The sequence below is a fragment of the Xenopus laevis genome, chromosome 6S (assembly GCF_017654675.1).
Source record: "Xenopus laevis strain J_2021 chromosome 6S, Xenopus_laevis_v10.1, whole genome shotgun sequence".
NCBI lineage: Eukaryota > Metazoa > Chordata > Amphibia > Anura > Pipidae > Xenopus > Xenopus laevis.
This window is the reverse complement of record NC_054382.1, coordinates 111615407-111631108: the sequence shown is the minus strand read 5'-3', so window position 1 is coordinate 111631108 and position 15702 is coordinate 111615407. Positions and strand designations below refer to the sequence as shown.

Below are 15702 nucleotides of genomic sequence, written 5' to 3'. Positions count from 1 at the left end.
GTGTGACAATGGAAGCAATCTGTTGACAGCGTTGAGACTAGGCAATTTAACACATGTGCCCTGCATGGCACATGTGTTAAATTTAATAGTCCAACGTTTTGTCTCCAAGTACCCAGGATTCCAGGACGTTCTCACCCAGTCCAGAAAGGTGTCGGCCCATTTCAGACGTTCCTACACAGCCATGGCACGCCTTGCTGACATTCAGCAGCGCTACAACATGCCAGTCAGGCGTTTGATTTCTGACAGCCAGACTCGCTGGAATTCAACGCTCCTTATGTTGGAACGTCTGCTGCAACAACAAAGGGCCGTCAACGAGTACCTTTTTGAACTGGGTGGTAGGACTGGATCTGCACAGCTGGGGATTTTTTTCCCCCGTTACTGGGTGCTTATGCGCGATGCCTGCAGGCTCATGCGACCTTTTGAAGAGGTGACAAATATGGTCAGTCGCACCGAAGGCACCATCAGCGACCTAATACCCTTCGCTTTCTTCCTGGAGCGTGCCGTGCGACGAGTGACAGATGAGGCTGTAGACCAGCGTGACGAGGAGCTGGAAGCGCACGATTTCTGGTCGGAATCACCAGAACGAACCCAGGCACCTGCTGCAACGCAGGGAGAGGTGCCAGAAGTGGAGTCAGAGGAGGAAGGTGGCTTTGTGGAGGAGGAGGAGGAGGACCAACAGGAGCAGGCTTCCCAGGGGGCTAGTGGTGACCTTTTGGGGACCCCTGGTCTTGTACGTGGCTGGGGGGAGGAGACCGTGGATGATGCAGTCCTTGATAATGAGGAAGCGGAGATGGATAGCTCTGCATCCAACCTTGTGAGAATGGGGTCTTTCATGCTGTCATGCCTGTTGAAGGACCCCCGTATCAAGAGGCTTAAGGAGAAGGACCTGTACTGGGTCGCAACGCTACTAGACCCTCGGTACAAGCATAAAGTGTCAGAAATGTTACCAACATACCACAAGTCCGAAAAGATGCGGCATTTACAAACCAGCCTGCAAAACATGTTGTACAATGCTTTTAAGGGTGATGTCACTTCAGGAACTCATCAACATTCCAGGGGCAGAGGTGCCAGTAATCCTGCCACGAGCACACCTGCAAGGACAAAGCCCTTTGGCCAGTCTGTAACGTCAGACATGCAAATGTTTTTCTGTCCAAGGCAGCGCCACAACCCTTCTGGATCCACCCTCAAAGAACGCCTCGACCGGCAGGTAGCGGACTACCTGGCATTAACTGCAGATATCGACACTCTGAGGAGCGATGAACCCCTGGACTACTGGGTGCGCAGGCTTGATCTGTGGCCAGAGCTGTCACAATTTGCCATGAACCTCTTGTCTTGCCCAGCCTCAAGTGTGCTCTCAGAAAGGACCTTCAGTGCAGCAGGAGGGATTGTAACTGAGAAGAGAACTCGCCTAGGTCACAAAAGTGTCGATTACCTGACCTTTATTAAAATGAATGAGGGGTGGATCTCGGAGGGTTACTGCACGCCGGAAGACTTGTTCTGACTTCTATGCAGCTGTCCTTCTCTTCAAGCCTCATGACTCCACACACAGCTGTCCTTTAGCGTCCTCCTCCTCCCTCCGCCACCGTTACAAACTAGGGTGCAAACCCTACTGGTTTAATTTTTTCTGGCCTCTGTGCTTCAGTGGCTGCAACCAAAAAAACTGGGCAAACAATGTCTACAAGGTCAACGTATGGCAAAAAATGACTATTTTCAGCATTTATATGGCATATTTTTTCTGGCAACTGTGCTTCAGTGGCTGCATCCAAAAAAATGCATATTTTCTGCATTTATATGGCATAATTTTTCTGGCCTCTGTGCTTCAGTGGCTGCAACCAAAAAAATTTATATTTTCAGCATTTATATGGCATAATTTTTCTGGCAACTGTGCTTCAGTGGCTGCGACCAAAAAAATGACTATTTTCAGCATTTATATGGCATATTTTTTCTGGCCTCTGTGCTTCAGTGGCTGCGGCCAAAAAAACTGGGCAAACAATGCCTACAAGGTCAACGACGTTGACCTTGTAGGCATTGTTTGCCCAGTTTTTTTGGCCGCAGCCACTGAAGCACAGAGGCCAGAAAAAATATGCCATATAAATGCTGAAAATAGTCATTTTTTGCCATACGTTGACTCAACGTATATGGCAAAAAATGACTATTTTCAGCATTTATATGGCATATTTTTTCTGGCAACTGTGCTTCAGTGGCTGCGACCAAAAAAATGCATATTTTCTGCATTTATATGGCATAATTTTTCTGGCCTCTGTGCTTCAGTGGCTGCAACCAAAAAAATTTATATTTTCAGCATTTATATGGCATAATTTTTCTGTCAACTGTGCTTCAGTGGCTGCGACCAAAAAAATGCATGTTTTCTGCATTTATATGGCATAATTTTTCTGGCCTCTGTGCTTCAGTGGCTGCAACCAAAAAAGTTTATATTTTCAGCATTTATATGGCATAATTTTTCTGTCAACTGTGCTTCAGTGGCTGCGACCAAAAAAATGCATATTTTCTGCATTTATATGGCATAATTTTTCTGGCCTCTGTGCTTCAGTGGCTGCAACCAAAAAAATTTATATTTTCAGCATTTATATGGCATAATTTTTCTGGCAACTGTGCTTCAGTGGCTGCGTCCAAAAAAACTGGGCAAACAATGTCTACAAGGTCAACGTATGGCGAAAAATGACTATTTTCAGCATTTATATGGCATATTTTTTCTGGCAACTGTGCTTCAGTGGCTGCGTCCAAAAAAACTGGGCAAACAATGCCTACAAGGTCAACGTATGGCAGTTGTTTAAAGAGAACAGCAGATTACTAGCCAGCAAAGCTACCTAAGCTAAAATGTCCCTCAAATCCCTGCAGACTTCTGTCCCTCCAATACAGAGCAGTATCAAGCAGATTACTAGCCAGCAAACTTACTATCATCTGTCCCTGAAATCACTAACAGCTCTCCCCCTACACTATCTCTTCCAAGCACACACAGGCAGATTTTTCAGATACATTTTTGCCCTTGATCCCCCTCTGGCATGCCACTGTCCAGGTCGTTGCACCCTTTAAACAACTTTAAAATCATTTTTCTGGCCAGAAATGTCTTTTCTAGATGTTAAAGTTCGCCTTCCCATTGAAGTCTATGGGGTTCGCGAACCGTTCGCGAACCGCTCGCGTTTTTGCGCAAGTTCGCGAATATGTTCGCGAACTTTTTTTCCGACGTTCGCTACATCCCTAATACTGAAATGGGAAAAAGCAGCAGTATGCCCAGGTGCAACGGACAATACCACTTAATGTTGTACATTTGCTGTTTTTATTGCTATTAGCGCTGTATTCATAGTTCAAAAGAGAATTTTTAGTTCATACCTATGGGACTTTCCAGTACTGTTGAAAAGTAATTTAAAAAGTATGGAAATGGGATTTTACTCCTTGCAATAAGCTTGGAATTTAGTGCTTTAATCCTTTACCATAGACTGTAAGTATGGTGCTAGTATATGCACCCAGCAATATAATACAGTTCTCTCACTGTGGGCTATAAGCTTGAGAAACTTTGATATAATCCTTTACATGATCAAATGGAATAAGCCGGTAAGAAGACAGATAAAGCATTCTACTAAAGTTTCAAATTCTAAACAATTGGGATCAAGGAAAAAAATCCCAAGATGGTATTGAATCTCTGTCAAAGCAGTGTCGCTGTAAAGCAGTCTCCGAATATTCCCAATTAATATGAGCTTGACTTTATTGATTTACCTAAGCACATGAAATGGGCCTTTGTAGTAGAGTCATGTTCAACTTGGAACCTCAAATGTAATAAGTCCATTGTTTATTTTATAATATATACATATATATTGTAATAAAAAAATGGTTAAAATAAAAGTGGGTATGTAAAAGGGAGCAAATACTAAAAAGTTGACGGAATTATTCACAGTTACAAAAAGTGATTGGGATTTACTTATAAGTATGTAAAGTGGCGTAGCTTGATCAGGGTGTGGTTAAAGGGGTGGTTTATCTTTAACAGGGAATGTAATAAAAGTTGGTAATGGAAAAACTATTCGCAATGCGAAAAGTTATGCCTTTACGTGAATAAATTTTGCTTTGTGCGAATTTAATATAGCTTTTGCGAACCTGGAAACTGTTTAGCGATCACTTCTGACAGTGGAGGACTGTTTGCAAATTTTATAGTTTGGGCCAATGCGCAGTAAATGTAATAAAACTTCTTGCTGAAAAAGTCGTTATGTTTGCTCCAAAAGATTACGACACCTTCAAGCACTTCTTAAGAGTGCGGAATTAAAATTCACAATGCAATAACAGCTTAAGAAACAATATTACATTGTGAGATGTGGATTTTTATTCTTATTGGTGCGAATTGTTTTTCTCTTTGCGACTTTAATTACATTCCCCCCATAGTATGTTAAAAATGGCCAATTCTAAGCAACATTTCAGCTGGCTTTCATTTTTTCTTTTTTTAGTTTTAGAATTATTTGCCTTCTTCTGACTCTTTCCATCTTTCAAATCACTGACCCCATCTAAAAACAAAAACTCTGTAAGGCTAAACATTTATAGGAATTGCTACTTTGTATTACTAGTCTTTCTATTCAGGCCCCTCTCCTATTCATATTGCAGTCTCTTATTCAATGCATGATTGCTAGGGTAATTTGAACAGTAGCAACCAGTTGAGATGCCAAAATTGCAAATTTCTGAATAAAAAGCTATTAAAAAAAACCAAAAATAATAATAAATTAAAACCAATTGCAAATTGTCTTACAATATCACTTTCTACATCATACGGGGAGGCCCATTTACTAAGGGTCTAATATTGAGGGTTAATTAACCCTCGATATTCGACCATCAAAGTAAAATCCTTGGACTTCGAATATCGAAGTCGAAGGATTTACTGCAAATACTTAGATCGATCAATCGAAAGAAAAAATCGTTTGATCGAACGATTTTCCTTCAATCAGAAATTGCTTAGAAACCTTATGGGGAAGGTCCCCATAGGCTAACATTGGTGCTCGGTAGGTTTAAAGTGGCGAACAAAGTTTTTTTTAAAGAGACAGTACTTCGACTATCTAATGGTTGAATAGTAGAACGATTTTTACTTCAAATCGTTCGAGTTGTAGTCGCAGGTCGAAGTAGCCTATTCGATGGTCGAAGTACCCAAAAAAAAACTTTGAAATTTGAAGTTCTTTTACTTCGAATCCTTCACTCGAGTTTAGTAAATGTGCCCCTAAATGTTTACAACAACCCCTTTAATGCTGGCCACCGTAGTGGACAAAATGCCTCTTCATTTGGAATACTGGCAGTTGTGCCCACATCCAGGACCAGATCTGTGGAAAGGGCTGAGAGGACATTTAACCTATTTTCCAAGCCTTAGAAAGGTTTTATCAATATTATTAAGAAGTAATAAGTTGTAGCAACACCACAGTACATTGCATATTGCTAATTTATTAGAGGCACCATCTTTACTGCATTTGCCAGAAATCTACTCTTTGTGTTAAGAGTGTTAGTTGCAGTTGTATACTGAGCATCTCCAACTTTAGGTTAGCTAGTTCTGTTGGTGAAGAGCTTTAGAGTTCTGCAACCGCCTGAGAACCAGGGATTGTCTGTCCCTAATGTACTACTTCTGTGATCACAATAATTATCTGTTGCTTAGAACTCCAATTACCTATAATAAAAATGTATGGCGTGAATGAGTCTGAAGGAAGGCAATGGTTTCCTTGTTAAGATAACGTTATTACATTTTTCCACAGCATTACCTTTGTCATTTTCACCTGTGACATAAAGGTCCGTTGATCTTAAGAATCTGTTAAGAAAAAAAAATAGTTTTATTCTGCATCATAACACACAATTGCGTTGCTTAGATTGGGAAAAGAAGAAGTTATTAAATTCTCCCTGCCTTTGTTTATCATTTTACAGCCCAGTGAATAAAAAGCCAGTGGCTGTATATCCATTCTCTGTTCTGCTGCCCTAAACCTAAAGTTTGTCAGTCCTAGAATCTCAAATGTCAGGTGTAAGAGGCAAAGGCCCCCTGTAGTTGTTTGTATGATATGTTCATTGGTAAGGGCCTGTATAACAAATTTCTATTTTTGGAGCCTATTCTTACTCTGGTTGGGGTCCCTGTACAGTAGTCCCTAAAGGAAACATCTAAGGGTAGGACTACACAGGCGTTTTCAGTGCAATCCGACGCAATACGCAAAAAACGCAGGCGTCAAGTCGGATGCGACAGAAATAAGGTAAGTAATAGCATTGTCGGATGAAGTTACAGCGTTGATCCGACGCGACACGACTGTCTGATGCGACACCATCCGACAATGCATTCACTTTGAGCCTGCGTTTTTGCGCATCGAGTCGGATCGCTCCAAAATCGTCCGTATAGTCCTACCCTTAAGGGGCCTAATTATTAAAGTGTCATCCAGAAACAACACCTACAGTCCTTTGCAGGCCCATAAGTATTAAAGGTGAAGAGGAGTAAAGCACTGTATAATAATGTGTATGTGTCTATATGTATAAATATTCACACAAACACAAACATATACTAAATATAAATCGTGTTAAACTGCCATACATATATGAAATTAAGTTGTTAAAATTCAAAAATATATTTTTAATACAATTCTAATGTTTCACAATACGTTATTTTTTTGAGTGCTGCAGCACCCTTGCTTGGTGTTATGTTTCTTACACTGCATAGGGCCCCACTGCATTGCTGAATATTATGCCAACCCTATGGAATGGTAAAGTCTCATTGATCACATGGGCAGGCCTGTAATTTTAGGATTCATGGATGGCTGATGGGTGGGTGAAAAAAGGTAGAGGAATGTTATGCACCAAGCAAAAATAATAAAAGTTGGACTGATGATATAGCCCAGTACTTGATGATATACTTTGGCCCCTAATCCTTTTATTGACACCCCCCCCCCCCATCATTTTATGACATCTGAGACCCCCAGCATTTCACAGCATTTCATGATACAGTTTGGACTCCCAGCATCTCGTGACACAGTGTGATCCCCAGTAAAACAGTGTACCCCTTAGTATATCTTGATCCCATCTGTTCCCCTAATATTGAGACATTATATAAGAAAATCTGACCCCCAGCTTTTTATAACACATTCTGGACCTCACAATTTCTTGACACAGTGCCCATCATTTTACAGTCACTCCAGACAGCATCACTATGTATGAAAGAAACTTCCAGCAGATGTCTAAAATAATGACAGATGGTAACAACAGGGTACCTGGTCTAGAGATGCCACCTGGTTTTGACCCAGACAGAACTCCTCTAAATTCACTAATCGCATGGTATAGTTCCACCCCTGCAACATCATCACCCCCACCTTGGACGGAGAAAGCTGGTAACCCCTACTCTAATCCCATTTTATATTCTATTGGGGGGAATGTAATATGTTTAGTTGGCACTAAAATCTTCCGCAAACACCTTTGCCATGTTTGAATCATTTCTGACCGATTACAGACCTCAATGACTTCCCCGCAATGTTTGCATACAAATGCCTTTTGTGAATGCGCAGTATATGTAATAGAATTTTGCAATTGAAAAGCGTCTTTTGGCAACAAAATATTGAACGAAACTCCAGAGTAGTTGTTAACGCTAACTTTGCTTAGCCATAATGAGCGATGTAGTATTGACTTTACATTGTAAGCGGTGCGAAACATTTGCAAAATACCATTTTAAATAACGCTTGCTTTTTTTAATTACAAGCCCCTTTATAACCCTGGCTTATTAAAAGATTGTAACTGTGATGATGATGTGATAACTCTGTAGATAGGGCATCAGTATATGTTTTCCGAGCAAGAATGAGTAGTTGACCTCCCGGTAGATGAGACAATGGGCCCTAAGACGTTTCATTGCATTTGGCCATGTCTGTACACATACAAAACAAACAATTCCACAAAAGGCCAAACGTTCATCTTCTTATAAAAAGATAACAGTATTAGGAACCCCTATAGTCTTAAGCGCTCATATACAATTAAAAATGCACATGGCCAAGGCAGCCTCATACAAGGCCTTTTAGTATTCTTTAAAGTAATGAATGAAAGCAAGGCCACGGCGCAGCCAAACAGCAAAGAGATTAATAGAGTAGCCTAATGTGAAGTGTCTGGAGAAAAAGGGTAGCAGAAAATGAAATCTTTGTTTGACTAGAAGCAATTCATTTATTTCAATAAGCCATACTGGGAGTCAACAAAAAAAATGAAAAAGCGTTTTTCAGCTTACTGTTGATTGATGCCAGCTGGAATGAAAAGATTCAGGTGTAACAAATCATACAGAAATGGAAGCTTTTTATTTTCAAGACCCTGACAAATTATGCACTGTTTCCTAATTAACTGACGGGGAGGGCTTGTTTTTAGCCTGCGTCGGGAGCTGAGTTTATTTCAGCATTTATGAGAGCGGCGTTTCCACTTCTTAATAACGTGCATAAATCACAGACGCTTTTCATATTTCAGCTGCTGTAAATGAGTGACATGCAGATGTCACGGCGACTGTCTAACAGCGGAGGCCGGGATATTTTTTTATTGGATTTAGAATGAAAGAGACACAAAAATCGTCTGGGAGGAGAAGAAGCCGAAAATGTCAGCGTTCATAAAATGTACAGAGAGTGGATTAAGCAATTGAAAGGCTCAAATAAAGAAAGTGCAAAGTGGATTAACATCCCTACAGTTTTAAAAATGGTTGCATTTGGTATTCCTAAACAATGTTAAAAGGCTTAATAAAAAAACATGGAAAGGCTGCAATTTGGAGATTCTAACCAGAGACGCTTTCCTGTTCATTTTATTACCAACATTCTGGGTGCAAATAAATTACCATTCTTAGGTATTCTAGGGAATTCTATATAAACATACCAAAGCCTTGAAGGAGGATGGAAGCACAGGTGCATCATGGAAGGTAACAGGGGTGTAAAGTGCTCTTTAAAGGGGGTAGGTGGAAAGATTTAGAGCAGGATCCACAGCAGGGGCCTCCCAGATAGCTGATCCTGGAGGTAACAGGCTATAACTGTATCTAAAAAGTAACTGGTTATTTAAAGGAGACATATTTGGGCCAGATTCAATTCAATTGAGAAAAAGGTTTATCACATGAAAAGTCATGGACTAGACTCAATATGAGATACAGTTCAATTCAGAAAAACGCATCTCGTTGTTTATCACTTGAAAACTCTGTTGAAGTCTATGGGGAAAAAAACTAGAACTGGATTTGGAGAAAAGTTTTTTCTCCTTGAATTGAATCTCCATGACTTATCACTTCATTACATCTGGCCCATTGTGTGAAAAACAAGAATGCGTCCTTAAAGTCTTTGCAGTATAGAAGGTATGTGCTTAAAAAGCTGTGTTTCCGGCTGATTTCTGCAAAAACCCTACTAATCCCACCTATCTGTTCCACTTCCTGCTGCCTCCTTTCCCAGGCTGTGCAGGGGAACACTGTAGAATAGCAGCTAGGCCGGCCTGATGAAGACTAATAAAGCCAGTTTTTGCATGTGTGACTGCAGGGCTGTGATTGGCTATCCCCCTATTACTGTGCTTCTGGCAGGGGCTGTCCCTTATTTGAAACTCAGGCATGAACTGTAGCAGATTTATAGGGACCATTTTTAAAGATAACAGTAATTTTTGGCTGAAAGTAAAACCAGCCCCATATGTTGTTCTTTTTTGCCTACAAGATTAGGATGTTTTTACTTATCATATATAAGCCTTTACCTGTAAAGCATCTTACTGATTTCTCGTTTTGAACTTGGTCCATTGTGTATAGAGTCAAAGGGCTATGACATTCACTGATTTCTGGGTGATTTGCATTGTATTGCTCCATGCTGACATGATCTGCCAGTGCACCTGAGGACTAAGCGATTAAAATCAGTTATGGACATACAACCGCAATGACCCTGAATTGCCAAATTTTGATAGGGGCCCACGACTTCTAAACATTTATTCATTTTCCTGAAGTTATCTGTATAAAACGTTTGTGCAGTCAGACATGGCCTTGTTCTACCCTTAATAAAAATGTGCTGTTGTCTAGGACCTACAGGCTATAAGGGAACAGTATCTTTAGCCTTGACTGTCAGGAGTTGCTGGAAATATTTCAGCTGTTAAATATTTCAGCAGAAAGTGCTGAATAAATTCTGAAGTCAGTCTTCGTTCTCTATGCTACAAATATAATTTAAAGAGGTGGTTCGGAAAGAAAATGCTCTCTGATTTTTTGGACGGCACTGTCTTTTAGAGGTGGCATTAGTAAGTCATTATTTCTGACATCTCTTTTGTTTTGTTTTTTTTTTGTCTTTTAGTATAAAGAACGTTACTCCAAAAGTAGGAGAATCAGAAACCCGTAAAGCCATTCGACGTGCCTTTGATGTCTGGCAGAATGTAACTCCGCTGACATTTGAAGAAATTCCATACTGTGAATTAGAAAATGGCAAACGGGACGTAGACATCACTATTATTTTTGCATCAGGTTTTCACGGAGACAGTTCTCCTTTTGATGGAGAGGGGGGATTTCTGGCACATGCTTACTTTCCCGGACCTGGAATTGGGGGAGACACGCATTTTGACTCAGATGAACCGTGGACTTTAGGAAATCCTAATCACGATGGTAAGAGATCAACACTTTGTGCCCCCTGTTTTCTATTTAGTTTGTGTAACAATTGTATTTATAAAATTGAGAATTAATATGTTTTGTTGGGCTTAAATGAGATGTAAATCCCTATAATGATGTATCTGAAAGTTGACAAGTATGCAATGCCAAAGCATGTATTTAGTAGTAGACTTCAATTTGCTTTCTTCCAACACCTTCCTTCAGCTGAGGTCCAGCTACTGGATAAAAGGTGAAATCCAAAAAGGAAGAGCCATGTTTTCCCTCACATTATTTTAACTATGGACAAGAGCTTGTAATAATACCCCTGGGTCAGGGAAACTTCCCTCCGAAAGTGTGTAGATAATAGTAACCAGGAGAATTAGCACTTTCAGTACCTTACACTTGGTTACTTTCAAGTAGGGACGCACCAAATCCAGTATTTGATTTCGGATTCTTCCAAATCCGAGCTTTTTCAATCACAGATTCAGACAAATCCAAAAGCCTGGATGTGAACTGAACACAAACCCTAAAAATGTCTCCCTGCCACTGTCGATTTTAGGGAGTGCAGAGAATTGGGTTTTGGTTCAGCATTTGCCTAAATTCAGAGATGAGGATTTGGAATTCGTCCGAACCTCGATTAGCAAAGTTCAGTAGATTCCTACTTTTGAGGGGCAATTTTGGATGTTATTAATTCTTGGCCCGGAGGACAGAGGGAGAGTGGAGAGAAGGATATGTGTTAGGATCGGTACATTGCAAGTACGTTGCTAGTAAATTAGTAATATTGGCCCTGGCCTTGGCTGGTATTTTACTGGCTAGTCCATTGAAATACCGGCCAAGTTTGCTTTATGTTGAAAAATGCTGTAGTTAGTGTCATGCCAATGCTTATCTTAGTTTATCTATTTCTGGGTCTGTACCAAGTATAAAATGGGGTTTGAGGCTTTAAATTAGGGATTTGCCTTCCATCTACTGTAGACCTTCAACTCCCAGCACCTTCTTGCTAGCTATGATTGGTAACGTATCCCTGTTTGCATAAGTAAGGGAAAGCTGTATGAACTTGATCGGTATCAGGGTTTCATATCACTGATATCCTCATCAGATAGAGTTATTCAGCTGTTTCAATAGATCAATATAGTCATGCATAATTTCAGCATAACCAGCAGAATGCATTTTTATTAGCAAATCAAGCTCGTCGCGGCAGTACATTTCATGTGATTGACAAACAGCTTCGCTTGGCAGATTGTGACATCGTTTATAGGTAACAAACATCCCGCTCAACCCAGTCACAAAAACCTGCCACTTAATTGCATTCATTCTGGTAGGGAAAAAGGTAGCACCAAACTATATTGTTTGCAATGTTTCTTGGGCATCTGTCAGGCAGTATGTTGATATGAAATGACATATGTTTGATTCAAACCTTCCTTTTCAATAAATCATTCCGACAGAATTCAATTAAAAAGGGCAAAAATAGACTTGTTCTCCACTTTTTCTAATTCTTACTCTGTTGGCCTTATTTTCCTGCAGTAATATTTATCTGATGTGTCCTTCTGGTGCCTCGTTATAGAAATAAGTAACTCATTTTTTTTTTCCCCAAAAAGTCAAGCAAACCTCTGTATGTTACTGTGATAGACTCAGTGTGAGTTGGATGTAAGTTGGATGTTTGTAACTGGAGGACTCCATGTATATATACTACTTATTGATTCATGTCTACAGTGGTGAGACATTAGGGATATTTTCAGCCCTTGTTTTTATTGATGTGTCCCCAATTTTTTGTTTAAGATTTTATATATAACCAGTGGAGGCTCCCCCTTCCCACTTGGATAATTATGGATTTTAGGAATGTAGGGGTGATTTATGGACCAGTGCAGTTAACATAGCAACCAAGCCATTTTTGGTTTCATTTGCTATTTTTCAAATTCAATTGCAATTGAAGCGTGAACATATGCGACTAACAGTCCAGGCACACATTGCTTTTCTTAATCAGACATGTGACTTTCGTGCTGTACACATTCTGTATGCCCCACAATATGCCTACCCCAAAGATCTGCAGAATCTATCCCAGACTTCACTGGACCTTAATAACTTTGGCATTTCTCATTCCTCAATGTGTAATATTGCCATCTGAAACATGATGAAATACACTGCCATGTCATCCACCTGTTTTGTTAAAAGGAGAACTAAAGCCTAACTAAATAAGTAGGCAGAAATGTTGTACGTAATTTTTTTGTGCTGCTGTACCAGCCCAAGGCAACCGCAGCCCTTTAGCAGTAAAGATCTGTGTCTCCAAAGATGCCCCAGTAGCTCCCCATCTTCTTTTCTGCTGATTCACTGCACATGTTCTGTGCTGCTGTCACTTACTGAGCTTAGGGACCCACTCACAATATACAGTACACATAAAATATGTCACAATATAAGGCTGATTAGTAATTAATACAGATAATTATTACATGGCAGCACAGAAACCAGTGAAATTGGCATCAGAATTTAATAATCAGCCCTGTAGCATCAGCTTATATTAAAGGCTAACAGCTGCTCAGAGCCCACTGAGCATGTGAGTGTCGCAGACACTTTCCAAGATGGTGACCCTCTGTGACAAGGACCTAGATCATTGCTGCTATTGACAAGCTGAAACTTTAGGCTGGTGCAATAACGTCATTATATAAAACATGGCATTTTTAGCCATATTCATTTTTAGGGTTTAGTTCTCCTTTAAGCTCTAAAAGTGGCCAAGAACAGGCTATCCAAGCACTAATCTATCAGCAGGCCAAAAAGACAGAGACCAAATGAGAGGCTATACACATGGACACCTTCCTAAAGTTCATCTTGTTTGGCCTGAATTATCAGAAGAGCAGAAAGTGAGGAGGAACTGCAGTTCCCTTTGCTCCTTTATCTGCTGATGCACTGGCAGATACGATGCATCAATGGGTAAGTTTTCACACATACCCAATTGACTAATTTTCTGTCCTTCATAGTACTGGTGTGGTTATCCAGCATGCTCTGGACCTGGGGTTTTCCAGGTAACGGATCTTTCCATAATTTAGTCTACAAGTAAATCATGTAAACATTAAATAAACCCAATAGGCTGGTTTTGCTTCCAATAAGAATTAATTATATCTTAGTTGGGGTCCTACAAAGCTCTGGACCTGGGGTTTTCCAGGTAACGGATCTTTCCATAATTTAGTCTACTAGAAAATCATGTAAACATTAAATAAACCCAATAGGCTGGTTTTGCTTCCAATAAGAATTAATTATATCTTAGTTGGGGTCCTACAAAGTACTGTTTTATTATTACAGAGAAACCATTTTTAAAAATTTTGATTATACTGAAGTCTATGGGAGACAGCCTTTCTGTAAGTCAGAGCTTTCTGGATAACGGGTTTCCGGATAACGGATCCCATGCCTACATGGATATCAGGATCGTCAGGCAACCAAACGCACACAATGAAAATCATATATAGCCAGCTTTAAAGCCTGGACATCAATAACTTGATTTCTTATAAAAGGCAGAGTGGTTCCAGAAAAAACCTGACCCAGGGTCTTCTAGTCAATCCAATAGAGAAAGTGGAAGGAAGAATCTGGCACAAAAGTGTTAGAGGAATACACAGAATATAATTGACCAAGGAAGGTTCCAGCATTAGAAGGAAGCAGTAAGAAACAGAGATCTCCCGAGGCGAGTGAAGGATATTATTTGCACTGTGATGACTATAACAGTTTACATTTCATATGAGTTAATTATGGCAAAGTCTGTGTTAGTATAGAATGTGTATTGGAATATTATGTCTGTGGCTGAAAGATGATAATCCTGGCACTTGCTGCAGTTGTATCAGTTACATTAAACAAGGGATAATCGCTGACGTTTCAGCTGCAGACTAAAACATAAGCACGGCTTTTACAGCTTTCTATTGATCCTGGCAGCTGAGGCCAGTTAACATGTTATGTAGACTATAAATTCTATGCAGTATATTGAAGTCTATTGTACAAGCATTTGATCAGATCAGATTTGATTGATTGCTATAGATAACAATGGTGCAATTTTATCTTCTATGTGGTAAACCAGTCCCACTGTGTGTCACTGAGGCTACTGGAAGTTTTATATGTAGCATTAAAGGTCTCCTCATATTGCTCTTAAAGGAGAATACAACCCTTTAACAAAAAACCCGTACCCCCCTCTGCGCAGATTCTGGCATCGGAGTTCCACGCAGCCATCTTCCGGTTCTTCATGTCTTCCTCCGGGGATTCGGCAATTTTAGTGAATTTGGACGCATGCGCAGTTGTCGCTAGCCGGCAAACTGCTCCAATGCCGATCTCCCACTCAGTTTGCCAAAGACCCGGCAGATGACTGTGTGGAACTCCAATGCCAGAATCTGCGCCGAGGGGTAATTATAAAGTATGGGCCATTTCCCTGGGGGGGCAGTTAGGCTGGGGGGAGGACAGAGGGGGGTCTCCGTGGAGTGGGGGGTACGGGTTCTTTTGTTAAAAGGTTGAATTCTCCGTTAAACATTTTTTAAAGGAAAACTATACCCCCAAAATAAATACTTAAAGGAAAACTATACCCCCCAAACAATGTAGGTCTCTATTAAAAGATACTGAGTAAAACAGCTCATGTGTAAAACCCTGCTTCATGTAAATGAACCATTATCATAATAATATACTTTTTTAGTAGTATGTGCCATTGGGTAATCATAAATAGAAAATTGCCATTTTAAAAAATAAGGGCCGCCCCCTGAGATCGTAAGATTCACTGTGCACACATACAAACCACATGTAAGGTCACATGAGCCAATTAACAGACAGAGTTCAGCCTTTTGCTTCCTCACTTCTTCCTGTTACAGTTAAAGTTGTAATATTTCTGGTCAGGTGATCTCTGAGGCAGCACAGATAGAGTCACGAAATGGTGGTTCAAAGGCAAGAGATGTAAAAGGGCAATATTTATGTAAATTTATATTCCAGTTTGGTAAGATTCTTTAATATGTCATTCAATTTGATATAAACTATCTGTTGCTTAAGTATTCATTTTGGGGGTATAGTTTTCCTTTAAGCAACAGATAATTTGTATCATATTAAGTGGCAAATTAAAGAATCTTACCAAACTGGTATATATATATGACCAGACATATTGCAGCTCTAACTGTAACAGGAAGAAGTGT

At 40.1% G+C, this 15702-nt stretch overlaps 1 protein-coding gene across 2 annotated transcripts in view; it reads left to right on the top strand.

The window, feature by feature from the left end:
- mmp16.S (matrix metallopeptidase 16 S homeolog) overlaps window positions 1-15702 on the top strand; it is a 160071-nt gene that overhangs the window by 88140 nt on the left and 56229 nt on the right. For both annotated transcript variants that reach the window (XM_018223848.2, XM_018223849.2), the window contains one exon: window positions 10272-10576. In XM_018223848.2, the coding sequence (XP_018079337.1) occupies window positions 10272-10576 (305 nt within the window). The remainder of the gene's footprint in view (window positions 1-10271; window positions 10577-15702) is intronic.